The sequence below is a fragment of the Podarcis gaigeae genome (assembly GCF_964106915.1).
Source record: "Podarcis gaigeae genome assembly, chromosome: 4".
NCBI classification, from domain to species: domain Eukaryota; kingdom Metazoa; phylum Chordata; class Lepidosauria; order Squamata; family Lacertidae; genus Podarcis; species Podarcis gaigeae.
The window spans coordinates 55,393,245-55,420,396 of record NC_139677.1 but is presented as its reverse complement, the minus strand read 5'-3'; the positions used below and the strand labels follow the sequence as shown (position 1 = coordinate 55,420,396).

Below are 27,152 nucleotides of genomic sequence, written 5' to 3'. Positions count from 1 at the left end.
TATTGTAAGAATATAAATACATGCTCAGACATATACCCCATATGGATGTTAGTGGGTACATGTCAGAGTTTGACGTATTAGGTTTCTGTACAGAATTCTCAGATATGCCGAAAAGTTACTCAGTGCCTCAAATTGGTACCTATATAATAGAAATAACTCCAAAATAGCCCTCTTTCTAATCAAAACATTCCTCTGGGTGGTGATATGGATTATCTTTAATATATAGCATGTTGTGTATATGTTAAGAACAAGCACGTTTTGAGAGCTGGCATTGGGTAGTGGGGGCAACCAAATCCCTCTCAGCCGGTGCTGATGGGACAGTCACTACTGCTCAACCTAACCTACTTCACAGGGTTGTTGTGAAGGGAACACCCTGAGCTCCTTGGAAAAAGGAGGGAATAATGGAGTTAATTTGAATGATCCATGCGTCGCCCCAGTTTGCATGATCAAACTGCGCTCTCGCAGCATTTTCATTTATAGGAATTATATCCTGCCCCTTATCACAAGTTATCTTGGGGGAATGGGGTGTCATAGCAATCTAAAATTTAAGTCATTGGCCATTCCATTTCACTCACTCACTCACTCACTCACTCACTCACTCACTCACACCCCTTCCCCTCCATAGCTCCCTTTTAAGTCGTGAAAGAGAGAGCAATTTCTCCCCATAATTTAAATTATGTTTTTGGGGGAAATTGAGCTTGGAAAGAGCACAACAATATGTTCTCCAAGGCCAGTTCCTCCTCCCACCCACAGCTGCTTGCTTATCAGCCTGCTAGTCTGGCTGACTGAGAGACTTTCTATTGTTGACATTTCTTGTCAATGAAAGGGATGTACAAACTTGCGGCTCCCTGACAATTTTTGAAGATTGTGTATGTGGGGTGAGGGGCAGGGGGTGAGCATTTTTCAGAAGGACATTTTAACAGCCCAGTATTTTTCTGCAAAGGTAGGAGGTTCTTTGGTTGCATCCTGTTCACTTATACTTCATTGTCCCTTGCTTACACATCCACATGCCACATTCTATTGGACATTTATATCAACTGGCTATAATACTTTTTAAAAACATCATTTTCAAATTTGATTGGCAAAGAAATGTAAGGTACATTTTAAAAGATGTGGAGAAAGGTTTACTCAGAATGGGACTTTGTCCTGTACCTATCATTCTAATACAAGATAAACAATGTGCAGCCTTATGTTAATGTGAATAGAGAAATTAATATTAATTATGGCATTCATCATAGTGAATGATGGATTGGTTTTCAATGTAGTTCTTCACAATTAATTTTGTTAAAACTTTTTTTTATGAGATATTTTTAAAAAATTCCTACATATATTAAGTGAATATTAATACAATCAAGTAGAAAATTCTGTTGTTGTGATAGAGCTACTTGTTACATTTGCTAGAAGATAGAAGCCTTCTACTTGTTCGTTCTTTAAGTCTTTTTCAGAACATTATATCTTGAATCCCTGGCTTCTATATATTATTCAGCAAACTCATTACAGAGGTAATGTTGGCATATTTCACAGTATTTTAATTATGTATCTTCTTGGCAATAGCTGCTTAATGTCAACAGCATATTTCTTAAAGGTCAATTGATGTGTGTCTCTCCCCCTCCCCCTTGGCATTTATAGTAGCTTGTTCCCATTTCATATCAACCACAAGGGCACTAAATGAAGGTGTGATTTTATTGAAATAAGTAAAAAAAATCATTTGAAAAAATACTATTGGGATAGTTAAGTATATTGTTTTTTCCAGACAACATCCCTCTTGGTTTCTTCTTCTTATTATTTTTGCTGCTATTTTGAGAATTGCAGTATGAAAAGCAATGCACAGCAAAACAGCACACTGCAGTGATGCCTGTTTTACAATATGCATAACACCCAACCACATCCATTTTTGCACTTCAGCTGTGATGCTGTGTGTGTGCCCCTTTGGCTATTTGTGTTAACAGTCCTTGCATCTTGGATGAATTAGATTGGAATATTCACTTAGTTTCTGGAGTTCAAAGGCTTTATTCATGCAGGAACTATTTAAAGAAGTGGTTTTCAACCAGTGTGCCATGGTACTGTGGGGTGCCTTGAATAATGGTCAGGGGTGCCCCGGGCAAAACTGGCCTCCATCCCTTTTTTTCTTCCCTCACTCTTCTGATATTCTCTTGTGTCTCTACCTCCCAAAGGTTTGCACAGCTCTTTGTTGCATCAGCCTGGCTACAAGCTCCCCAGGCAAATGGTGCCTCTGGGGCTGGCCAGGGGTGCTTCCCAGGCCCCTGTAGGGCACTGTAAGGAGGCACCTCACTTTGGGGCAGGGGGGCAGCTCAAAGATTATGGTGGCAGCTGGGGGGAGGGGAGAGGAGAGGAGGCTGAGGGAACACTCACAAGGGAGGGTGTTTGAAAAAGGGTGAGAGGCTGCCAGCTCTGCAGTCAAGGCACGACATAACTGGGCTCCTGAGCCCCACAGGAGTGCCACAGAAAGAAAGTAGTTGGTCAAGGGAGCCGTGGACTCAAAAAGGTTGAAAACCTCTGATTTACAGTATGAGAGGAGATGAGAGCAAATAACATCTTGTATCAAAAAGCTGTGAAAGAACAATACACAAAATGGCTCAGCTTTTAGGGGTGAAATTAACTCAGACAAATCAAAGACCACAAGCAAGTGCTCAGAAGAAGGAAATTATTTGGTTTTTTCCAACAATTTGTCAGAGCAGCAAAGCAGCAAAGAGAAACACAAGCTGTTCACATTCTGATCTCTCAGCGGTTGATGAAATTACCAGAGTGGGGACTTCAGAGATCCAGTGTGGTGTAGTGGTTAGAGAGTCAGAATAGAACCTGGAAAACCAAGGTTCAAATGCCATAAAGCTCACTAGGTGGTTTTTGGCCAGTTGTGTTCTCAGCATTTTTTGAAAAGATAAACATGAGGGGAGAATTGTGTGTACCAAAACCTTGGAAAGCCACTACAAGTAAGTACAGAGTAAACAATTCAGATAGATGGATCACTGATATGACTTGGTGCAAGGCAGCCTACTATAACTTACATATTTCAAGGAAGGTGAGATAAGTAGGTTCTTGCCTCTTACAGTGAACTCCTATAGATACCTACTCAGCAGTAAATTCCACTGAGTCCAGTGGGGCTTACACTCCAGTAAGCAGGTTTAGGATTGCAGCCTTAAAGACATTACAAATACTGATTTATGTTTTTGCTTATTCTCTACCAAATGGACAATTGGTATAAAATGCCTGTAGCTGCTTCAAATGCTTCCGTTTTAGAGGATATCCACCATTAATATGATGCCATTTTAAAATGTAATGTGTAATGTGTGAGATGGCTCTGCCAAACATCTAAATTTGCCTCAGTTTAGAAGTCAGTTTCCTCATAAGTAACTGGTTTGCCTTCCAAATAAAAATGCTAATGACTGAGGCATTAGACCTATAAGTGACAATGCACCTCTTATTTTGCATATCCAGATGGCTGATCGAGTGCTTGTGATTGGCAGCGGGGGCAGAGAACATGCTCTGGCTTGGAAATTGGCACAGTCTCCACATGTGAAACAGGTACTGGTTGCTCCAGGAAATGCCGGTACAGCTAATGATGGCAAAATCTCTAATTCAGGTGAATAGCTTGTAGTATTTGGTGACTTTTCCTGCATTGAATATATTTTAATGTATTTGAATGGTCATACAGTGGAGAAACACACCCATGCCACCTTTCCAAAACAGTGTACAATGTGTATTGCATACATGTAAATGCTAAGGGTGAGAAAAATCAATGCTTCAAACATGTCTGACTTTTTATGTTGGCAGAGTGCACATACAAAAATGCAAGCGCTACAGCAGGGGTAGTCAACCTTTTTATACCTTCTGCTCACTAATGCATATTCTTGATGGTAAAATTTCCTTACCACCCACCAGTGCTTGATGGAAGGGGGATTCAGCTTGTTTCATAGAACCCGCTACTGCCCACTTAGAATCCTGAAATGCCCACTAGTGGGTGGTAGGGACCAGGTTGACAACCCCTGCGCTATAGGATAAAAAAATACAAGACATTCATTGAATCTGTGAAGCACTTTAAGTTCTGCAGATCGGGGATGACTGACTGACCTTGACTGCTTATGAAGGAGTTGGAGTGTGTAATCAAACATGTTTAGCCATTGAAACTCCTATCCAGATAACAAAGTGGTTTTTGGAAAAACAATTTTAGTCAATTTCTGCTTCTGCAGATGACCCACATGCCCATCCCACATTGCTCAGCCTTTTAAGGGGTGCGTGCCCACCCTGTTCCTTTCTAATGGGAGCCCAGAGGGCATGGCACTTGTTGGATCAACGCCTTAGCTTGTGTAGCCATGCCTTGCACCTTCAACCCTTGTCTTGCTTATGTACTGTACTGCTTAGAGCATTAAAGTTACTGTGGGAGCCAGGGCACATAGGCTTTTGATGTAAGTTATCTTGGAATCTAAGCTACCAAATTCTTTATTGCAGATCCATATGCACAACTATATCTTTACTTAACATATTGAAATAAATCTTTATCATGTTTTCCTTTTGTGGTTCCTGAAGCCACATAACCATCATACGTTTTGGATCCTGGTGTTTATTATTATTTATTATCTATTTCAGGGGTTTTAATTAGCAACCATACTATCCTAGCCCAGTTCTGCAAAGATCATAACATTGGGTTTGTCATTGCTGGACCAGAAGCTCTCCTTGTGACAGGTAAAGTTAGAGTAACTCCTTTCTTAGGAAAAAAACAAGTGCTCTAGATTAAAAAAGTCCAGCCTTGGGTAGCATAGGAACCCAGTACAGTGGTACCTCGAGTTACAAATGCCTCAAGGTTACAAATGCTTCAGGTTACAAACTCCACTAACCTGGAAGAGTTACCTCAAGTTGAGAACTTTGCCCCAGGATGAGAATGGAAATCGTGTGCCAGTGGCACAGTGGCAGCAAGAGGCCCCATTAGCGAAAGCATGCCTCTAGTTAAGAACAGTTTCAGGTTAAGAATGGAATACGGTACCACTGTATTTTGTATCATCGACTGGAGAGTAGATAGACAGCAGACACCAGCCTCTTGTATGAGCATATGCATGTAGCATCTTGGAACATTACATAAAATAACTCCCTTGTTAGACCAGAGTTCATATTGATGTAGATTCTATTTTAAAAACCACGGTGTTACAGTGGTACCTTGGTTTACAAACACCTCAGGTTACAAACACTTTGGGTTACAGACTCCACTAACCCAGAAGTAGTACCTCAGGTTAAGAACTTTACCTCAGGATGAGAACAGAAATCGCATGCTGGCGGCGAGGCAGCAACGGGAGGCCCCATTAGCTAAAGTGGTACCTCAGGTTAAGAACGGTTTCAGGTTAAGAATGGACTTCTGGAACGAATTAAGTTTGTAACCAGAGGTACCACTTTATTAGGCATCAAAACATACCTTGGCTACAGGTTTGATAAGTTTATTATAGATGCAGGCAGACTTTTAAAAAGAGAGTTCAAGGTGACATGATAAACTGCATCGTTTTTTGTTTCTGAACTATAAAACCCCAAACTCTTAAGCCTTCCTCCATACTGGTGAGCTGCCTGCTGATAATTTTAGTTGCTCTTTTAGCTCTGTGATACCATTCTGAGACAGGCAAGGAGTATTAATAAAAAAAATAAATCTGAATTCCATAGCAAGATTTGTCTGAGCCTTTCAGTATTTTGTTGTTAGGAATTGTTGATGACTTGGTAGCGGCTGGAGTTAGATGTTTTGGCCCCACAGCCAGGGCAGCACAACTGGGAACAAACCGAAGTTTTGCTAAGGTCTTTCTTGATCAACATGGAATTCCAACAGCAAGATGGAATGAATTTTTAAATCCGCAAGACGCTTGCACTTTTATTAATAGGTAAGCATTCTTTTCTCCATTAGCTTACGCTCTTTAGAGTTGATGGTATAGCTTTTTCGTGAATTAAATTAAAAAGGGACCCCAAACGTATTGAAAATTGTTGATGGATATTGCAGAATGCCCAAAAATCGACAAGTTTACTGTTCTAGTTCTCAGTCTCTCCACTTTCAACCTCAACTTTCTCTCCCTCACTACACACTAGGCCTGCTTGCTTCACCTGCTCCCTCCACAGCTAGGCTCTGCTTGCAGATCACAACCACAAGGCTCCGCAGTCAGCTACTGGGTCCCAGAAAACAGGGGGCACTTCTTCTTATTTATTCATCAGCCTTGACTACAACAGCATTTTTTTATTGGTTGTTTCTTGGGGGGGGGGGATACCAAAACAAAATAAGAAGGATGATAAAGCCTTTCACAATGTTTATTCCTTAGATACTTCTAAACAAGGTTTAAAGTGCAGTAATTTATCAGGGTGGATTTTCCCCTCACGCCTTTAATCACTCTAAGCAAGGCTGCATCTCATACTTAGATGGGAAACTTCCAGAGAGGCCTAGCCCAAGCCTTCCTTGAAGAAAGGCTGGGTAAAGTTTAGAAAATAAATAATTCGAATATTTAAACGTAGCTTAGTATTGCCTACACAGACTGACTGTAACTGTCCATGGTTCTCTCTCAGCCTTGCTTGGAGATGTGTTAAAATTCTCCTTTCTCTAAAATGTTGTGTTCCAGACAGTCCAGGAACTATTTTTTTTTTTCAAAAGAGGAAATTTTTGACCATATAATGAAAAGGAGTGATTTTCTTCTAATATGCTCTATCTTAATTTAAAGTGCTGCTTTTCCTGAATTGGTGGTAAAGCCTAGTGGCTTGGGTCCTAGAAAAGAGATAACTCTTGCGTCCAACAGAGAGGAAGCCTGCAATGCAGCGCAAGAAATTCTGCAGGTGATTTATGCCTCTTTGTTAAGCTGTTGTGTGCTTCAATTTCGTTTATCATGGCTTTTTTATGTAAGGATAAATCTTACACTCAGGAGTTAGATTGTAGTCCAGCCCCCTGCAGTGCGGGAATATGCAGCTGTATGTTTGTAAGGTAAGGTAAATGGGGATGCGGGTGGCGCTGTGGTCTAAACCTCTGAGTCTCTTGGGCTTGCCAATTGCAAGGTGGGCGGTTCTAGTCCCTGCGATGAGGTGAGCTTCCGTTGCTCTGTCCTAGCTTCTGCCAACATAGCAGTTCAAAAGCACGCCAGTGCAGGTAGATAAATAGGGGAAGGTAAAGGGCATTTCCATGCACTCTGTTACTCAGCACGGTGTTCTGAGGTGCCAGAAGCGGTTTAGTCATGATGGTCACATAACCTGGAAAGCTGTCTGTGGACAAACACCAGCGCCCTTGACCTGAAAGCGAGATGAGCGCCACACCCCATAGTTGCCTTTGACTGGACTTAACTGTCCAGGGGTCATTTACCTTTTACCTTACCTATGTTTGTATTTTGGGTAGGTTTTTTCTTCTACTGTGACATTGTGCAGTGACGTAATTATATAGTATTTTAAATAGTGTTCTGACGTACAAAAACCAGTTATATGTTTAACCAGCAAATTGTCACACCTCATAAAAATTTAGAGCCTCAGTGCCTAGGACTTGCCGATCGAAAGGTCGGCGGTTCGAATCCCTGCGGTGGGGTGCGCTCCCGCTGCTCGGTCCCAGCGCCTGCCAACCTAGCAGTTCGAAAGCACCTCCGGGTGCAAGTAGATAAATAGGGACCGCTTACCAGCGGGAAGGTAAACGGTGTTTCCGTGTGCGGCTCTGGCTCGCCAGAGCAGCGATGTCACGCTGGCCACGTGACCCGGAAGAGTCTCCGGACAGCGCTGGCCCCTGGCCTCTTAAGTGAGATGGGCGCACAACCCCAGAGTCTGTCAAGACTGGCCCGTACGGGCAGGGGTACCTTTACCTTTACCTTTACTACTTGAGTAGAATGTGGACTACATGAAGGTTTACAGGTGAAGAAAAAAAGTTACCTTATTGGAAATGCTCTAAAAAAGAGCTGTCTTGTTAAAAATGGAAGATGGAATGAAAGTAGAATCTGACCAGTGGATTTTTTCCCCTTTTTTAATGCAGGGCAATGTTTTTGGAGACACCCAAGATACCGTAATAATTGAAGAACTTCTTAAAGGGGAAGAGTTTTCTGTGCGTTTTCATTAAGTATTGCAGTCAGAGTTTTGTTTTTGTATAGTCCACAAACTTTAATTGTTATTAATAGAAATAGCCAAGGCCAGCCTGAGGCAACTGGAGGTGGTAATGAGCCCAGAGAGGAGCAGTTGGGGCATTGGAGGCAGCAGCAGAGAAGATACTGGTGGGAGACTGAGGAAGCGTTGAGCAACAAGTACAGGACATGGCGAGCAATACACTCCCAGGTCCCCTGGATCTGCTGTCCTCCGCAGTTGCCCTCAGTCTGCTTCCTGAGGCAACTATCTCACTGAGCCTCATGGATGGGCTGTCCCTGACTATAGCAATGTGGTTCACTTAGCATGAAGCACAATGTTAGCACAACATCAGCATTATTTACTACTATTTCCCAGTGTGGTTTAGTGGAAAGTTTGTTGGACTGGGAAGATGTAGATTCAAAACTCAACTCTGCCATGAAGCTTACTGGGTCACCCCGGGCTACTCACATGGTCTGAGCCTAACTGCCTCCCGGTTTTGTGGATAAGAATAGGAGGCCCATAAATCCTTGGGGAAAGGGAAGGGTAAATTCCAGAGGAACCACATAACTTGCTGAACCACAAGGAGTTCTTGAGCTTTTGGGTGCTAATTTTTTGGGTGCTAATTGGGTGTCTGATGAGAACTATCAGCAAACATAGGGATTTTACTGTGCATTGTTATCATAGTTTTTAGCATGCTGTAAACTTTGATACACAAAAATTAGTATTTCCTTCAAAGGATACTAAGGGGATTTGCTTTGCAAACCTTTGCAGGGTAAAATACAGGCAGGATTTGCAAAGTCAGCAGTTTCAGGCACAGAAGGGGAAGGCATAGAAACATAACTGGATACTTCTGCTTTTCCTCCTTGTGAAACAATTGGTAGTGACCTGCTGCACAGACTTTCATCTCCCCACAAGGATTCCAAAGAAAGGAAAAGAGACTTGGTGACTGCTTGTGGATTTGGGGGAGGAAGGAGCTAACAGATCTGCCTAAGGCATTTTCTTGCCTGAGATGAAGGACAAGATGATCCCAATTCCCCTCCCAATTCCGCGCACAGAAGTCAGACAGATTGGCAGCTGAATCTTACAACACCAGCAACAGGACAGCATTCTCCATTGCATCTGAGGATAGCAGGCTACCTTAGGGAGTGCGGGGCAAACGATGCATAGCTCACACAGCTTTTTCCTTCAACAGATCACTGCTCCCTGTCTCCCCCAGTTTCTGCTGCCAGAGGCAGCTTCCTTACTCTGCCTAGTGGTAGGGTGGACTCTGGCAGTCAGAAGGTGGAGGAGTAGAGAATTGCATGGGACCAACTTTTCACATGGTAGCACTGACTCTGTGACCTTAACTACAATTTGAGCTGCAGCCATTAGCTGCTGAAAATGTTCACCTCTGTGTGGCGAAAAGCTCTTGCTAATTTCAGCACCGCTGTGAAAGGCAGGACTTCAAGGACTGAATTAATAAGAGAGACACTTATGCATGTTGATGTATAATGTGTGTGATTTTAGTTTGTTATATTTGTTGCTCAGTTTCATGTATTTTCTTCTCAGTGCTTATGCTTTGTGGATGGAGTCACTTTTGCTCTCATGCCACCAGTCCAGATCCAAAAGCAACTATCTGATGAAGACTGGGGTCCAAGCACTGTTGGAATGGGAGCTTATGGTCCAGTACCTCAGGTGCCAACAAGTTTTATTCACTGCTTAGGACTCCATATCCCTTTCCCCTGGAAATCATATAGTCTGTTTTCTAAGTAATTCCTTGAGTGATGCTTTCAAATCTTTCTGGGTAATCCATGACAACCGTTGACCTTGGAACAATAATGGATATAGGCGTCATCTCCTGGGCCCCCCGCTCTTTTGCCCTCCCAATTATTTTGGAGGGGGGCAGCCCCAAATGAAGAATGCACATGTCATTGCCTCCCTTCCAGTCTTCTGTACAAGTTGGTGCCTCTGTTAATCATATAACAAGATTCTAGCATGCTAATGCTGTGCCAACAGAGGTGTGTTGTACTCCACAGTCATACTTCAGAAGCACATAAATTGGTATTGAATGTGAAATTTAGCAGCTTGAAAATCTCTGCTCCATCCCCCCCCCCAGACTGCAGATGTGCAGATGTAAACCTGATAGTGGGTGGGGAACTTTCAGCAGATGATGGGCAGGGCTCTGAGCAGAGACTTTGATGGCCTCCATGGAGTTGTCTGTCCTTCCGTGTGACTACCAGAATTAAAATAAATTATTCTAAGAAATGGACTTAATACATGTAATCGATGCAAACTAGAGAATGGTGCGAAACTCTAATGTTTATTTTTGTTGCTCGAGTATGCACTTCCTTAGTCTTAGCGTTGCCCTTGTAGATGATGGCAGGAAGACAGATGGAGACAAAACTTGAATTAGTTGCCTCTGCCTTTCATTGGCTTTGGCTCCATCTACTGTTGGTCTTTGTTTGAACAATCCCAATGGGAACCAGCCCCTACTGGTGTTTGGTTACTTTTTTATTACTATGTTTTGATTTTTTACACTGAGGAAAAAATTGTCATAAAGCAGTCTCCATGTGTCCTTCTCCTGTTGCTCATTAGATTTCCGAAGTCCTTCTAGAAAAAGTTAAAGGTACACTTCTTCAACACATTATCAACAGCATGAAGCAAGAAGGCATATCTTATGTAGGTAAGAAGTTACACTCGACATCAAGTTCCTTAGGAATGATCATTCTCTCATATGACATTACTCCACCTGATGTTTATGTTTTGGATTTTCATCATATTGAAAACTCATTATTGTCTTCACGTAACAACTTACCATTTTTTGAGTCTTGCTTAATGAATGACAACTTCTGGAGGAGTTATTTTATGAATGGAGAACTTGATCTTCTACCAATAATAATAATATGCAGAATTTTTTAAAGAATGCTTCACTTCATGTCATACCTTAGTCTAGCTGTATGTATTTTAAAGACACATTAAAATATATACTTTGATTTTGTTATCTATAATTCTCTGATTCCTTTCAGGTGTGCTGCAGATAGAATTAATGCTTACCAAAGATGGTGTGAAAGTCTTAAGTTTTGACTGCTATTTTGGTGACCCCCAATGCCAGGTAAATCAGAGATATACAACCTAATCCTATGAACCACCAAGACAGCAAATTAATATTTCAGATTGCATGTAATTTCTGCTTCGGCAGCATAGCATTACAGTTTGTAGTGCTGTATAGTGGACATTGTGAGTTAACAAAAGAAAAGCCAGTGTAGCACAGCAACTAAACGGAATCAATATGTGCTATGCTAGTCTCTCCTTTGGGGAGTTCACAGTAGTTGACAGTAGTATAATCTCCCTGCAGTGAAATCAGATTGACTGCTGCAAACTTTATCCAAACAAATCAGGACAAATGCTCTGTAAACAGGTCATCAGGTTTTAGGATTGCTTTCTAACTTGTAATCACTGTAAGCTAATTGCCATTGGTTTTTTGAAATACAAAAGCATTGCAAAAGCAGTGATTTGAACTAGATATAATGAACTAGATATAGCTGCTGAATCGTATATAATCATATATAAAACGCCACCTATGTCCACTTTTGCAGGTAGTTGTTCAGCTTCTTAAAAATGATCTTTATGAAGTGATCCAAGCCACTATCGATGGCAGGCTCTGCAGTTCCATGTTGGCTTGGTCAGAGAATTGTACTGCTGTGTCGATTGTCATGACAAGTGAAGGGCATCCGGAATGTTCTAATCAGGGCAAAGAGATCACTGGTAATTCTTTTTTATTCTGAACAGCTTAATTACAAGGTACAATGAATAATTTCACTTTATATTTTCTGACAGTCATTATTCCTTTTTTAAAAAATACCACAATAATCATCTTTCAGTTACAGTATTTTGAATTATTTACTAAATGTATTTCTTGTTAAATGTTTCAACAGGGAAACTTAAGTGAAACGTGAAGTGCAGACTTTCCACTGATATTTTGATACCCCGTGAAATGACAATACAACCACCTACATCTATAGAATATGTTCTAAAAATAATAATCGAGCCCATTTTTCCTTTCAATTTTTGTAGGGCTCCTTCAGGCAAGAGAGCTAGGCCTGGAGATCTTCCATGGAGCTACCATAGCAGTGGATGACAAAGTGCTGGTTAATGGCAGCAGAGTCCTGACAGTAACAGCCATGAAGGAGGACCTTGTGTCAGCGCTTGAAGTTGCCTACAAAGGACTGGCAGCTATTTATTTCCAGGGTGCAACTTATCGAAAAGATGTTGGTTATCGAGCTATGAGGTTTCTCAGACAGTCTGCGTATGTAAACATAGGCACTGGCAGATAATGCGTGCTAACCCAATGTTTATTATTTTGCCCAGGATCAGAGGTGGATTTAAGGGAACATGACTGGTTCACCCGCACTGGGTGCCCAGCTGAGAGGGTGCGGCAGAGGCGCTGCAACAATGCCTTAGACTAGAAGGCAAGAGGTGGGGGGCCACACACACACCAAATTTTGGCATTGCACAGGGCGCTACTGACATTTGAAAGTCCAAAGTCTGCCACTGCCAGGATTCTCTTGCAACCACAATCGTAACTGAAAAATGTTTTAACAACCATGACGTGTGCTTCTGTTTTAGGAGTCCATCATATGAAGACAGAATTGCAGATCCTATTGTTTGCAATGTCTTGGTTCGCCCATCTAACCTAACAGCTGCAAGTGGTTCCAAATTAGGTAAGGATCAGAGGAAGTGATGAATTCCCAAAGGATTTTGAAGACCAGTTTTTCAAATTTATTCCATGTGAACCAAACTATTAAATGGATATACTAACCAGCTTCTGGCAAGAGCTCACTTCATTGTCCTTCCTTATCCTCAGAAGTTACTGCTCTTTGCATATCTTGCACAAAGAGTAGCAGGGGAATTATGTATGATTAGGGCTACAATGTTCAATTGACTAAACTTTAGGAAATTAACTGATTAAAAACATTTACTCATCTAACTAGATGCCCCTAATTAATTTGACAGCAGGGGTGCTAATTTGAATAAAATATTGGGGGGGGCAGATAAGCCCCACCCTGCCTAATCAATCACATGATGCTGTGCGCACACACCATTTGAATGGCAATGCCCATCAACTTTGGGGGGCCCAGCCCCCTCAAACATTTTATTGGGGGTGGGGCAAAGGAACTCAGCCCCTAGGAGTTGGCTCCTATGTTGGACAGCATATATCCATATCATTTTATGTATCTAGCTTTTTTTGTTATAAAACTTTTTTGTAAAACAATTACAGGTGGCAAATGCTATCTCATAAGAATCGTTCTCATTTTCCCCTCATACAGAAGAGAGAGCATCTTCTGATATGATGCCTGAGATGCCTCATCTAAAAACAAAGAAAATAAGCTTCTTGCTTTAGAAATGCTGTTTTACCCATGGGTAGAATTAATTGATAGCGTAAGAACATAAGTAAAGCCCTGCCAGATCAGACCAAAGGTCCATCCAGTTGAGTATTTTGTTCATAGTGGGCAACTAGATGTTTGTGGGACATGAGTGATAGCCCTCTCCCCCTGCCCCATGTTTCCCAGGAACTGATATTTATTCAGAGCCATAATAACGGGGATACTAGATGTGGTAGAAAGCCATCATAATTTTTAGCCATTGATTAATCAAGTAACTAAAACAAATATGATAAATCAATTTAAAATATTTAATTGGGATGCGGCTGTCATGATCTTTGTATGGAAATTCAGACTGTTATGGACTATTTCTGCTTTTGTATGCTGCTCTGTTGCCCATACCTAATTTGTCATAGGTCAACGACATAGCAGGAAGCCAGTGCAGGCAATGTTTTTATCTATGGAAATGTCAGCTTATCTCTTTTCTTCTTGCTTCACATATTGTAATAGCTGAATGGAATGTGTAAACACCTGCCTGACTATGGTATCATATTGCACATGGGGCTGAATGTGAAACCTAATGCTCTGCTTTTGCTTCTGTTAGCAACAGCGGTAGCCTCTGCTATTTTCTAAAGATATTCTATATAACTAGAATCTAAAACAGAAACAGGAAGCACTCCTATATTCCAGCCTTTTGCAACATCTCAGCCTTGTATCAGTGATCTATTGTAAACATGAGGATTTGCAAGGGGGAGTAGTGATATGTTTTCAGTAGCAGTGCTGTTTCCCACAGTGTTTTTGACTTCTGTGTATCTTTCAGGCAGCTGTGGGCATCGGGGGAGTGTTTCTGCCTTCTTTGATTTGAGAGCATCTGGTTATAATGATCCTATTCTCGTATCCCAAACTAAAAGCATTGGGACAAAAATGAAGGTAAACCAAGGCATGTCCCTACTGTAGCTTGTGCTATGCCCATGTCTCTTGTGATGCATCATTTTTCCATGTGAGACCACAAAGCTACACTGGTCAAATCAAAATGGAACGGCCTTTCCATAAACACAGAAGTAACTGACACTTATAAATGTTTCAGATCAATATAATTATACAATTTTGAGCTTTCTAAGCTAGCCCCTATATAACTTGAAATGTACTAAGCTGAATGCATCCCAGCTGTCCTATATGGCGATCCACCACAAGCTCCTGCCTTTCGCTTGGCATCAGTTGCTCATAAAGGAAAAGAACATCAAGACCAGTGTCTGAAGCTGCCTAAAGTAATATTTTATACCAGAGTAATGCATTCACATTAAAATCCCAGACTGATTCCCTTGTTCATTACAGATTGCCCAGCTGTGCAATAAATATGACATGATTGGTCAGGACTTGGTGGCCATGTGTGTCAATGATGTCCTGGTTCAGGGAGCTGAGCCTCTCTTCTTCCTTGACCATTTTGCCTATGGAAAATTGGATGCAGGTGTGGCTCAGTCAATAAGAGATGGGATAGATGGAGCTTGCAAACTGGCAGGATGTACTCTTCTGGGTATGACCACGTCTCAGTATTTCTCTTCTCAGTTTTGAAATTTCTTCTTTGTGTCCTAGGATCTGTAAGTTGTAGTGGTGGTGGTAGCATAAATTTCCCATTGAGGTTGAACATTATTTGGGGGTTCTTCCAGATGAAAAAAACACCCACAACAACCCTGGAAAAACATTGCCCAGGTCTGGGCTGGCACCATCAATATCATGTTCCCATTTTATAGAGGGGGAGCAGATAAGACTTGCTGTGATGCAAATAGCTATGCTTTCCAGCCCTTCACTAATATATATTAGAACTAGAAGCCTCATCACCAACGTTGCTCAGAAATTCTAAGAAACAAAAAAGATGTGATTAAACTCAGTGCAGTCTTGTAAGGTTCAGCCCACCATCTTGATTCAAAATATAATTGTATGCATACATAAACCCTGCTATTTGATCTTAGAAACCCTCATGCAAAATTGGGATCCAGTATCTTAAGAGGGACGCAGGTGGCGCTGTGGGTTAAAGCCTCAGCGCCTAGGACTTGCCGATCGAAAGGTCGGCGGTTCGAATCCCTGCGGCGGGGTGCGCTCCCGCTGCTCAGTCCCAGCGCCTGCCAACCTAGCAGTTCGAAAGCACCCCCGGGTGCAAGTAGATAAATAGGGACCGCTTACCAGTGGGAAGGTAAATGGCGTTTCCGTGTGTGGCTCTGGCTCGCCAGAGCAGCGATGTCACACTGGCCACGTGACCCGGAAGTGTCTCCGGACAGCGCTGGCCCCTGGCCTCTTGAGTGAGATGGGCGCACAACCCCAGAGTCTGTCAAGACTGGCCCGTACGGGCAGGGGTACCTTTACCTTTACCTTTATCTTAAGAGGTGCCCAAGTGCACAGCGAACAAACCAGAATTGGTGGAGGGGCTGTAGAAACTTTTTGTTTCATGCCAGCCTTAACACACTGGGTGGCACAAGTCAGCTGTAGGGTCTTTGAATGGTGATGCATGTGAGTTGCTGGTGCATCTGTGTCTGCTGTGTGGCATATGAGCAGGCTTTGGAGGCACACGACCACACCCTGCTAAACATTTTGTACCAATATGAGCATCTTTCTTTCACTTCCCTAAAACCAGACATTAGGAATTATTCCAAAATTCATCAGTGCTGTAGATGGATGGATGAAGATAGGCATATATTTATTAACACCTTTTATTTACAATTTATGCAATCTTAAGCATACCCAATGTCCCCCCCCCCCCCCGCAAAAATGAGGTGTTGGTACTCTTACGTTGATAAAAGTGCTGTGTTTGCCAAAACAAAATGGCTGCCATAGGCTGGGGGGGAAAGAGAGGTGTCGGTACTCCATATTTGTGACTACTGCTGCACACTAAGCACTGAGTGTACCCATATAGAATGCAAGTTCCATGGGCATTTATGGTATTTACTGCTGTTGGTTTCTCTTCCGTTTTCCTAGGAAGAGAGACCAGTGAAATGTCTGGCACCTTTGCACCTGGAGAGTGCAACCTGGTTGGCTTTGTTGTTGCTGCTGTGGAACAAGAAATGGGATTTCCACAGCAGGAGAAGATTGTCAGTGGTGATCTCCTCATTGGCATAGCTTCTTCAGGACTTCACAACCAAGGATTTAGTCTTGTGAGGAAGATTCTTTTAACATCATCCCTACACTATTTCTCGTCTGTTCCTGGTGGATGTGGTCCCCAGACTTTAGGTATATCTGCTTCCCCCAATTTCTTACCCTGAACATTTCTTGTAAATTAATACCATACAATTATTGTTTTCTTGCTTGCTTGCTTGCTTGCTTGCTTGCTCTGCTGTATATAATTACCTGATATTGAAGCCATTGCACACTTCTCGGCTTTAGTTCCCCATCATGATTTTTACCTCACCTTTCTCCCACAGTGTCTTCAGAGACATCCTTGTTGTCCTTTTCTTTTCCACAGAAAGAAACAAAGGAGACCTTATGACAGCCTTCCCCAACCTGATGCCCTCCAAATATTGTTGGGCTGGGGCTGATGGGAGTTGTAGTCCAGCAATATCTGGAGGGCATCAGGTTGGGAAAGACTGCAGCTTAGTGAGGAAGGAATCTTGTCCTGCTTATTATAAGATTGTATGAATGATTTTATCTACAGTTTAAAACTTCTCATACATTCACAGGAGAGCAGTTGCTAACCCCATCCAAAATCTATAGCAAAACTCTGCTGCCTGTACTCCGTTCAGGAAATGTGAAAGCCTACATCCACATTGCAGAAGGAGGGTTGCTGGGAAGCTTTTCTACAATCCTTCCTGAACAATTTAGTGTGGTTTTGGGTAAGTAATTTTTATTCTTGTTGTATTATCTATATGTAGTATACACATGATTCTTTTTTAGCATGTCATTAATAAAGGCATTTTGGAAACTAGCCATATGCACACACCCTCAAGTAAACCATTTTGGCTGTGAGTCCTGGAAGACTGGCTAGGCCCTGCCTTGCATTACTTTTCCCACTTGACCTGGGAGGGCAGGATGCTGACTGACTCCAGCTACGAAAGCTGAGGCTGCTGAGCAGACTTTGGGACTGGGGTGTTGTTTGGGGGGGGGGTGTTGATGTTGTTGCTATTCGTTTTTTGAATCTTTGTTTTAGATCTTGTGGTTTATGTGGAATTTGTGCAGTTTGGCTGTGTATTTTTTGTGTTTTATTTATTGTTTATGACTACTTTTGTTATGTTGCAGTTGTGTGTGGTTTTTTTCATGTTACAAGCCACCTTGAGCATGGTTTGAACTGTGGAAAGACAGCATACAAACAAAATTATGTACGTATATATGTAAACATCTGAAATACTTCTGGCCTAAACGCTCCAAATAGAAGGCAAGCAATATGGGATTTTTTTCCCCTCTGCCCCTCTGAACAGCAGTCACCAGTGGTGTGTATATCATGACCTTCTTGGCTGGAACCCAGTATTTCTTTATCTGGGGCAATTGACTCCAAACTCCATATAAGTTTTCTGTTCCAGATGGAAGACCACAGGGGCAACTCTAGCCTGGCATGACTATTCAGTGAACCAAAAACCAACACCATGGACAGCTCATTGTGGGGCTTTGGGTTTGAAGTCAGGCCAGAGCCAAAACTGATTGAGATTGTTGCTTCAATGTGGTTAGCAGCCAATCGATGTTTAAATCAGGAGCCCCCAAAGTGATGTTCTCCAGATGTTGCTGGGCTGAACAACTCCTATCATCTCTGAACACTGACCATAATGGATCACCTGACGGAATTAGAATCCATCAGGAGGGCACCACATAGCCCCCCCCCCCATTTTAAATATTCCTGTCAAGCCACACCTTCTTAAAGGAGCCTTGCCTAATAACAAGAGACTGCATTTTTCTTATGCTGGCATGTGCTGTGTTAAGGGTGAAAGACCTCTTCCAGACCCTGGGCTTAGTGGGGTGGAAAGGAGAGTTTTCAGTAACCAGTGGGGTGATGCATGCAAGTCTAAAAGAGCTACTTTCTAAGGGACAGTGTCTGGAAGCCTCACTGTGTCCTGGAGCCCCTCCTCTATAGAAGTGTCTGGAGGGAGTGGCTATTTCAACTATTGTCTCCTGTAGCATTGGAGGAACTGAATATTCTCCTTCCTAGGAGTCTCAAGAGACATCTGCTGACAGATGGAGTTCCAAACCATGACAATAGGTTTCTTGAGAGTCTGATCGTGAAATAACTAATCCAAGAGTATTGCACAGTTGCAGTCCCTCATCCCAGCATTTGAGAGGAAAAATCAGAACACCCCTTTGAAATGAATTTCTTCCTCTTACTCATATGTTCAGGTCTCTGTATGTCCTTCACATAGATAATTTCAGCATGACATAGTAGTTCCTATCTTTTGCTGGATTGTATCCAATATTGCTAATGAGAGTTGAGGCTGGAAGGATGAACCTGTGCCATGGCTTTAACAGGGATGGAATTAAGGACAGTGTTGTTCTTTACAAATTCAATTATTTGTAGATGCTCATAGTTGGAATATTCCTTCAATATTTTCTTGGCTTCAAGAAGAGGGAAGCCTTTCAGAAGTGGAGATATCTCAAATGTTTAACTGTGGGATTGGTGCTGTGCTGGTGGTACAAAAGGAGTTTGCTGGACAGATTTTGAAAGATCTCCAGAAATACGAGGATGCGTGGTTGATCGGGAAAGTCATCCACCATCTTGCAGGTTATTGCATTTCTTATTCAGACATACAAACAGCTTAAAATCCAACAAAAGCATTTAAAATGTTCTAAGGCTTCAGTTCTATACCAATTTATATGAGAGTGAGGCCCATTGAAAATGATGGTGCTTACTTTTGTGTAGACATATATAGGAGTGCACTTTAATTTGTAGACATACATAGGATTGCACTGTGATTTGGACCGTAATTGTATTAAGTTTCTGCAGCTATGTAACTTAACTTCGCTAGCAGGGGTAAATTCAGCACCTCTCTTCTGTTCCTGCTGCTGCCACACCACAGCCAGAACAAATCAAAGTCTAGGTTGCTATGCTTTCTGAACCCAGGCTCATGGCTTGTTTTCACCAAGCTGTGAGTGGTAACCAAGGTTTGTTCTTGGTCATGCTTGTAATTTACTTTGGGGAAACAAGCCATGAACCTCAGTTTGGACAACACAGCAAGCTAGATTATGACTTGTTCTGTGAATGGCATCAGCAAGAGTGGGAAAGGAGCTCTGAAAGAACTTGTTCACATTAAACCATAGTTTGTTTTAAACTATGGTATAATATGACATGTGAACTGGGCCAATGTTTAGTTTGTATTTGGGTGTCCATTTGCAAGTCCTGCACAATGCAAAAAATATATATGAAAACACCAATTAATTAAAGGTTATTTGCTTTCAACTCTTTTGTAAGCAAATGGATTAAGGAGAAGAGCTTTCAACTGGATATTATAGACATTCCTATCCCTTTGGCAGTTTAGTTTTCCAATGTATGTGCTTTTAGCTACTATATTTTAAGCATGTGCACTGAATTACCTTTCCTTTATTCAGGGTGTTCTCGTGTAGTAATCAAGAATCTTCTTGAAGCATTGCTGCAAAACAAATATCCATTTATGAAGAATCTTTCCAATGTAGACAGCCAGATCCAGACCACATGCAGAAAAAGCAAAGTGAAAGTAGCTGTTCTTATCTCGGGAATGGGTGAGCTTACAATTGCTACAGCACTCAATAACCATCTCTGCAATGGAGATTTTGTGAGAGCATGTAGACTTTGATATATTATGGCAAAGTTGCTTGTGTGAACTTACATCTGATTGAAGATGCTTTATAAGATGCTTTATAAGAATCATTCAATATTAATAGAACTGATTGCTGTTGATATGCAGATAGTTCTTATATTAATTGCATTTTTGATCAGAATTGAAATCCAGTTGAACCCTTGATATCCAAATCTTGCATCACACCACATCGTTCAAATTTACTTTGAAATTATGTTTAATATCATATCCTTGCTGGTAATCTCAACAATATGGCCATGAAACATCCTCATGTCTTAAGGACTTATAAGCAAGCCAGATTGGGACAAACTGGGAGGATGATATGAAGGGGGGAACTCTTCTGTCATTGACTTGTTTATGTTTTAATTTCTTTATAAAAATATTTGTATACTGTAATTCCATAAAAATAAATCAAAGTTTATTACAACTATTGAAAAATGTGCAAGCACGCTTTAGTTGCCAGGGCGATTTACAATAATTGAAGAACTATCCATACTGGTTTATTAAAAATAGGCAGAAAAGCATGTTTCAGAAACTTTCCTACACGTACTCACTTGGGAAGAAAACCCCTTAAACTAAATGGGATTTACTTTGGTTTAGAAATGGATAGAATTACCTGTAAGTTATGTATTAACTGGGAATAAGAGCAGGGGGAGAATATTAAGAATGTTATGAAGATATTCACTAGAAGTTGATCATAAAAAACACCAAAACAACAACCAACAACACAGAATCATTAATTGAAGATCAGAAAGTTATCATCCAGTTTAACCGTGTTATTGTTAATTTTGCTATATTAGCTGATACAGAAACTTTGTAGAACAAAATGAGGCATATGCAGGCCTTGGTATTCTGCCTGAATATAACAGAGAGCCCTCTCTGCTCCAGCCTCAAATATGCAAAGTTCTGATGGTTACTACAACCATTTATACAACATGAATGTTGCCTATCACAAATCTTTCCTTAAAAGCACAGGAATTCTTAAGCAGTTGTATAGTCAAAGAGCTAAAATGCAGTCGCAACCTATGTAGAAGGTTGACAGAGAACATGGGTTTGTTAGTTCACAATGATATTATAAGTGCATACTTTGGAGCAGTCACTTGCTGTTTCCCTGGGTACACGTTTGCGATGTCTACTAGAAACTGGCTGTGTCTTAATCTTCTCATTTGAGGTACAAGCCTGACCGCACTTCTCGGATATGCAAAAGAGCCAGCAAGCTGTGCCCAAGTAGTCCTTGTCATCGCCAACAGGTCTGGGGTGGAAGAACTGAAGAATGCAACCCTGGCTGGCATCCCCACCAGAGTAAGGAGAACATGGCATTATAATTTCATGGCCAAAACACCCCACATTGCCGGAAAGTATCTTCACTTACAGTATTTCTCTGCAGAGTACCACCCCATGCCTCATATTTAGATAAGTATTCTTGAGACAATTATGTCTACGAGTAAAAAAACAACAACATCTAGAACCTGGTTTATATAAATTTAATGTAAATTTTGAGGGTCTTCAAAAGGTTGTCCATGTTCTTCAGTTTTGATTTGCACAGTGCTTGGAAGTTTCTTTTGCATTAATCTTTTGCATTAATTATTGTAGGTAATTGACCATAAACTGTATGGAAGCAGATCCGAATATGAAGGCACACTTGACAGAGTCCTTGAAGAATTTTCTGTGGAACTGATTTGTCTGGCAGGATTTATAAGAGTTTTGACTAGCAACTTCCTTAGGAAATGGAGTGGTAAGCAAGTGGAACGAACTATTGTTGTATTAAGTTTTTTGTTTTTGTTTTTAATTGCTCAGAAGGGCTGACAGCTGCTGAGGATTCAGCATGTATAAGGCAAAGTAGGATCATAAGAATTTCCAGGCTGGGTTCATATACTCAATCAAAGCAGTGATTTTCAATTGGTGATCTGCATGTGGGGCTATCATTTCCATTTTGCACATTCTTGTTTGTCTCTTTGATATGTCTGAACAGGGGTTTCATTAATTCTAGGGAAAATTTTGAGCACTTATCCATCACTTTCACCATTAACTAAAGGAGGAAACGCCCACAAGCAGGCACTTTCATCTGCATACAAAATTGCTGGCTGTACGGTTCATTTTGTGCTTGTAAGTATCTTCCTGTGAATAAAGAAAACACCTCTTTCTGTTTTCTGCACACCTGCAAACAATTCTCATTCTTGACACAGGCAGAGATGGGGTATCTAGGTCAGAGATGGGTTTTTTTGTAATCCTCCTGATATTATTGGGCTACACTTCTAATAATTCCTGGTAATTGGCTATGCTGGTTGTGGCTAATGGGAATCCCAACAACATTGGGAGGGCCACAGGTGCCCTATCCCTGAGTCTGATGTTATGTAGAGTAACTACCTTCTAGTTATAAATGATCCCCCCCCCCAAAAAAAAGGACTATGTAATATTGCTATTCCTCCAATTTGCTTTGAAAAAAGGAATCAGTTCACTAAAGCAGGCATAGGCAAATTCTGGCCCTCCAGATGTTTGGGACTACAGTTCCCATCATCCCTAGCTAACAGGACCAGTGGTCAGGGATGATGCGAATTGTAGTCCCAAACATCTGGAGGGCCGGAGTTTGCCTATGCCTGCACTAAAGTCTCTGAGACCTCCCTGTTCCTGGTGGCATATGCCTACACCTTGTTCTCCTCAGCCCTTGATGGATGTTTTCTAGCTGTCGTAACAATATTAACTCCAAGCTCATTTACATTGCAATAAATGCATGGCCTGTTCCTCCAGAAGGAAGTCCCATTAAGTTTAATGGTGCTTATTCCCTTGAAAGTGGAATTAGGACTGCAACCTTAACCGCCTTCTCAAATGCACATCTCCAACCACCAATTCCTAACCTGCCCCTCTGCCTAACTGTATTACCCATTTGTCTTCCTGCATGCCATTTCTAAAGACCTAACTACAAGGGACGCGGGGGGCGCTGTGGGTTAAACCACAGAGCCCTAGGGCTTGCCGATCAGAAGGTCGGCGGTTCAAATCCCTGCAACAGGGTGAGCTCCCGTTGCTTGGTCCCAGCTCCTGCCAACCTAGCAGTTCGAAAGCACGTCAAAGTGCAAGTAGATAAATAGGTACCGCTCCAGCAGGAAGTAAACGGTGTTTCCATGCGCTGCTCTGGTTCTCCAGAAGCGGCTTAGTCATGCTGGCCACATGACCCGGAAGCTGTATGCCGGCTCCCTCGGCCAATAAAGTGAGATGAGCACCGCAACCCCAGAGTCAGCCACGACTGGACCTAATGGTCCTTTAACTACAAGTGACTGTAAAGATGAGATGAACAACTAGGTGGCATTTTTTTAAAAACCCAAATACCCAGGATGTGTGCGTGCGTGTGTGGAATTGTTATCAAGATCACTTTAAAAAGTGGTTGCTACTTATATCATCAAGGTTGGATGTAGTTTGGGCCATAATGTGCTTCTCATCCCTTTTCAACTTGCCACCTGTCCTTTATATTACAACTTAAATTTCTGCTAATCTTTTCCAGACTGAATTTCAGTAACACTACTCTGCCCCAAGCACTTTCTGCTTCTGTTGCTCTTCATGTGGAAATTCACCTATCTTAATGGAATCTCTCTCTCTCTCTTTCTCTCTGGAGGATACTAGTCTCGAAGCAGTAATCTTACAAGAGCCCGTCTCTGTGAAGGCAGAAGACACAGAAGAGACCTTGTCAGAAAAGGTCAAAGAAGCAGAGAGCCGGGTATTTCCTGTTGCCCTGCAGCTGGTTGCCAGTGGAATGGTGCAACTAGGAAAGGATGGCAAAACCTACTGGAAACGAGAGAGTCGGGAGCTGGTCCATCCAAAGGAAAGGCAGGATTGCTCCTCCTCTTAAACTTTCCTATGAGCAGCTACAATGCAGCAATGAATAGTGGCAGTTACAATAATTAAGGCTGAAACTGTCAAATCCTCTTATCCAAGTGCTTTTCCTTTGCTAAAATCAGAGCATGGGGCTCAATATTGCTTCTTCAAGTGAGGAAAGCATGCTCAGTGTACACAATGCGGTGCATTATTAGCTTCAGGGCAACCTAGGTGGTGATTTTACTCTCCTCCTGACTCCATGAAATTCATGTGCATACTCCACCAGATAATAAGCATTAGGAGGGGAAATCTCTGACACCAACACTGCTCTCCCCCCAAAAAAGAATTAGGAGCAGAGGGGCTGTGGCTCAATGCAGAACATCTGCTTTGTATGCAGGAGGTCCAGGTTCATTCCCTGGGATCTCCAAGTAGAGATGGGTGGGAGATGCAGACAGTCAGTGTGGACAATACTGAGGTAGATGGACCAATGGAGATGGCGCCATATAAGGCAGCTACCTAGGATTCCTTTCCCCGTCCTCCACACAAAGTTTTATCATTCTGTTTCTCATTCTGCATTGTCTTGGCTACGTCACTGCTGGCCTCAGAGGAAAGGTTTCTGTGGCCTTGCTGGTATTATAAAAACTCTATGGGTTTTGTGGCACCAGCCACAGCAACAAAAAACAGATAAGGGGATGTTGCAGTTGGGTTTTGCCAACTGCAGGGAACAGGAATGAGAAACTTGAGCAGGCACATGTTGAACTGCATGAAAACAGTGTGTGTTTGTGTCACTTGAAAAGGCAAAGGATATTATTTTCCCATCAGGTTTCCAATTGGATTTATATTCTAAAGATATTTAAACCAGAACTTCTGAGAGCTCCCTTATATGCCATTTGAAGCACGCCTGAATCACCTTTTAAATAACTTCCCACAGAAAACTAGTCAGTCAGTCAATATATGATGGATATCCAGCAAAATACGGGTGCTGGTTGATAATTTCCCAAACTTTCTGTATTTAGCTATGATAGTTTTCACTTCATATGATCCTCAGCTCTATTCTCACAGGGTGTGCCACAATCATGTTTCGGAAACTGTAAGATGGTACATAGTAAGAAGAATGTTTCTTGCACTTACTTTTTGTTATGTACAAACACATTGGATGAAATGGTATTGCAAAACCATTTTTCACACATGGTGACTTGAGTGTGCACAGCCGTCTCTCTTGGAAGGACTGATTTGTACAGTTTAAATGGGGCAGCGGTGCAGGAGTACACAGAACCATCCTCCTTGAAATAACGGGTAAGCTTGGGCTGTTGATGGAACATGGTGCTCTGGGTAGGGGCTACCCAGAGATTAGTGTACCAATGTCATCTCTCTTGATAACAATATATGACATACTCTAGCTAAAAGCTAGATACAATGGGTAAGCTTGTCTTCTTACATGGCCTGACCATTAAAAGCAGAACACCTCTGGATTATTTTTGGCTTCAGGTTGCTTCCTTTCTGGAAGGTTTCCACCAGCAAGACTTGCTTAGGAACTGACAAGACACTGCAAGGAGAGAAATCTTTTAACTACCACCCAGAAATTAACATAGATATGTATTTAATTTCTTAAATTATTATTTTTTATTAGAATGGGGTTTGATATCACTGAACATTTGGGTACAAAACAGATAAGAGGAATGTAACAGTATTGTGCTATATAGTCCAATTCCTATGGAAGCTTAGCATTTGAACACTGATTAGTTTTGTAAATAGCAAAATCATAAGACAATGGAAATATAGTATTCTCTCCTTTAATGAACCATCATGATGATTTTTTTTAAGGCACATGTAATATGTAGCTACCTACTTCTTTTCTTTCAAAGTTAGGTCAATTCCTTCCTCGCTGTGCTTTCTAGCTATGATAAAAACATACTGAAGAACATGTTATTGCATGTCTCCATGATGCCATGGGTTAAGTTTTAATAGACAATATGTTTCATAGTATAATATATTTAGAAAGGGGGGGGGGGTTTAAATCTCCCACATGTGATTAGCTGAATACAGCCCTGGTTACTGCCATGCGTTTCTTTGATTTTCTTGTGCTCACCAATTGCTATGGCCAAAAAACCTGATTCTGATTTACCTTGCTATTCAGAACGAAATGTTAAAAGGATGGATATTAAAATGCTTAATTAATGCTGTGACCACAGATAGTTTTATTGTGCATTCCCTTTTCCTGGGAGTAGGCATGGTCTGTTTGTGAAGGCAATGCCTGATTTAGACAAGGGCACTGCCATGTAGCTGGCCCCTTGATACAGGCGTGGCATAGTGTATACTAGTGTGTACTAGGTGGCAATCTGTTTGAGTGAAATGGTTGCCCACAAGGGCTTTGGATATTTCGGTGCACCTTTCACGATGCTGTGGGTGACCCTGGTGTTAATCATACAAATGGTTTACCATGAGAACCTGCGTCTGCAGAGGTCCATTTTAAGAACCTGTATTATGGCAAAAGTATTTGAATATTTGAGATGGCAAATTCATCCCCTTCCCAGTTTAGCTCTGTTTGGCTTTCTCATCTTGCTGCCCTATGCTACAGAATTAAAGCAAAAATTATGCAACGTGGTTGTTGCTGTTTTCTTGTCCTCTGCATTTCAGTTGTGCTTTCCCGAATTCCAGCGTAACTTCCCATCTCCTCCTAGCTGTACTTCTCCACTTGCCACTAACTGCATAGCAGCAGGGAAGGCTCTGTGCTCTGCCTCCTTCACCCTTTCGCATAAAGTCTCCTCTGTGTCGCCAATCTTCACGGGGACTGGCTCTTGAAAAATGATTGCTCCAGCATCAACTTCTTCCTAGAAAGGAAGGTCAGAAACGTTGACAAGATGGAGAGATAGAGGAAATTATGAGCTCTAGAACATGGCCTTGGTTTGCTTTCATGACCTCTCATGGGACTCTTTCCCCTTTAAGAAATTATCTTCAACACTACAAGCTATCTTGAAATTGGCTAATTCTGTACCACAAATATTTAGTCTGACTCCAGTCTGGTTTAGTTAGCTGTAGAAGAGAATTCAAGAGAAAACTGTAAAACCCACACCACTAGGAAAACCAGGTAAAATATTATTACAGTTCACAATAATAAATTATTTCTAAATTGTGAAGTAAATGAAGCAGTCCAATGACTGTGCTCAACAGCTGCATAGAT

The 27,152-nt window shown here is 41.7% G+C and overlaps 2 protein-coding genes across 8 annotated transcripts in view; one reads left to right on the top strand and one right to left on the bottom strand.

Annotated features, from left to right (window-relative positions):
- The first annotated feature begins 830 nt into the window (after nucleotides 1–830).
- Nucleotides 831–26,575, top strand: LOC310843248 (trifunctional purine biosynthetic protein adenosine-3-like). Of its 3 annotated transcripts, XM_083736232.1 has the most exons (23): nucleotides 831–943; nucleotides 3,457–3,601; nucleotides 4,606–4,701; nucleotides 5,699–5,873; nucleotides 6,696–6,807; nucleotides 7,976–8,044; nucleotides 9,610–9,735; nucleotides 10,636–10,723; nucleotides 11,067–11,152; nucleotides 11,637–11,805; nucleotides 12,115–12,346; nucleotides 12,667–12,761; nucleotides 14,242–14,351; nucleotides 14,757–14,955; nucleotides 16,392–16,643; nucleotides 17,090–17,242; nucleotides 18,910–19,113; nucleotides 19,938–20,087; nucleotides 21,336–21,466; nucleotides 21,758–21,899; nucleotides 22,155–22,270; nucleotides 23,772–24,041; nucleotides 25,460–25,525. In XM_083736232.1, the coding sequence occupies exons 1-22, from the start codon at nucleotides 872–874 to the stop codon at nucleotides 24,003–24,005; spliced, it is 3,156 nt and encodes a 1,051-aa protein (XP_083592358.1). In that variant the 5' UTR covers nucleotides 831–871; the 3' UTR covers nucleotides 24,006–24,041; nucleotides 25,460–25,525. The 3 variants fall into 3 exon arrangements, with proteins under 3 accessions (XP_083592358.1, XP_083592359.1, XP_083592357.1); XM_083736233.1 differs by having other exon boundaries at nucleotides 18,955–19,113; nucleotides 23,772–26,575; XM_083736231.1 differs by having other exon boundaries at nucleotides 23,772–26,575.
- GART (phosphoribosylglycinamide formyltransferase, phosphoribosylglycinamide synthetase, phosphoribosylaminoimidazole synthetase) overlaps nucleotides 25,571–27,152 on the bottom strand; it is a 29,554-nt gene continuing 27,972 nt past the window's right edge. For all 5 annotated transcript variants that reach the window (XR_014563569.1, XM_083736286.1, XM_083736288.1 and 2 more), the window contains one exon: nucleotides 25,571–26,802. Coding sequence is in view for 4 of the 5 variants with exons in the window: in XM_083736286.1 (XP_083592412.1) it covers nucleotides 26,605–26,802 (198 nt within the window). In the remaining variant the exon portion in view is untranslated. The remainder of the gene's footprint in view (nucleotides 26,803–27,152) is intronic.

Bases quoted from the DNA above. Each gene is read 5' to 3' on its own strand.
- LOC310843248 (XM_083736231.1), top strand. From the start codon at position 872: ATGTGGGGTGAGGGGCAGGGGGTGAGCATTTTTCAGAAGGACATTTTA. The intron at 3,602-4,605 runs GTGAATAGCTTG...TATCTATTTCAG, and splicing joins TGGCAAAATCTCTAATTCAG to GGGTTTTAATTAGCAACCAT. The intron at 4,702-5,698 runs GTAAAGTTAGAG...TTTTGTTGTTAG, and splicing joins AGAAGCTCTCCTTGTGACAG to GAATTGTTGATGACTTGGTA.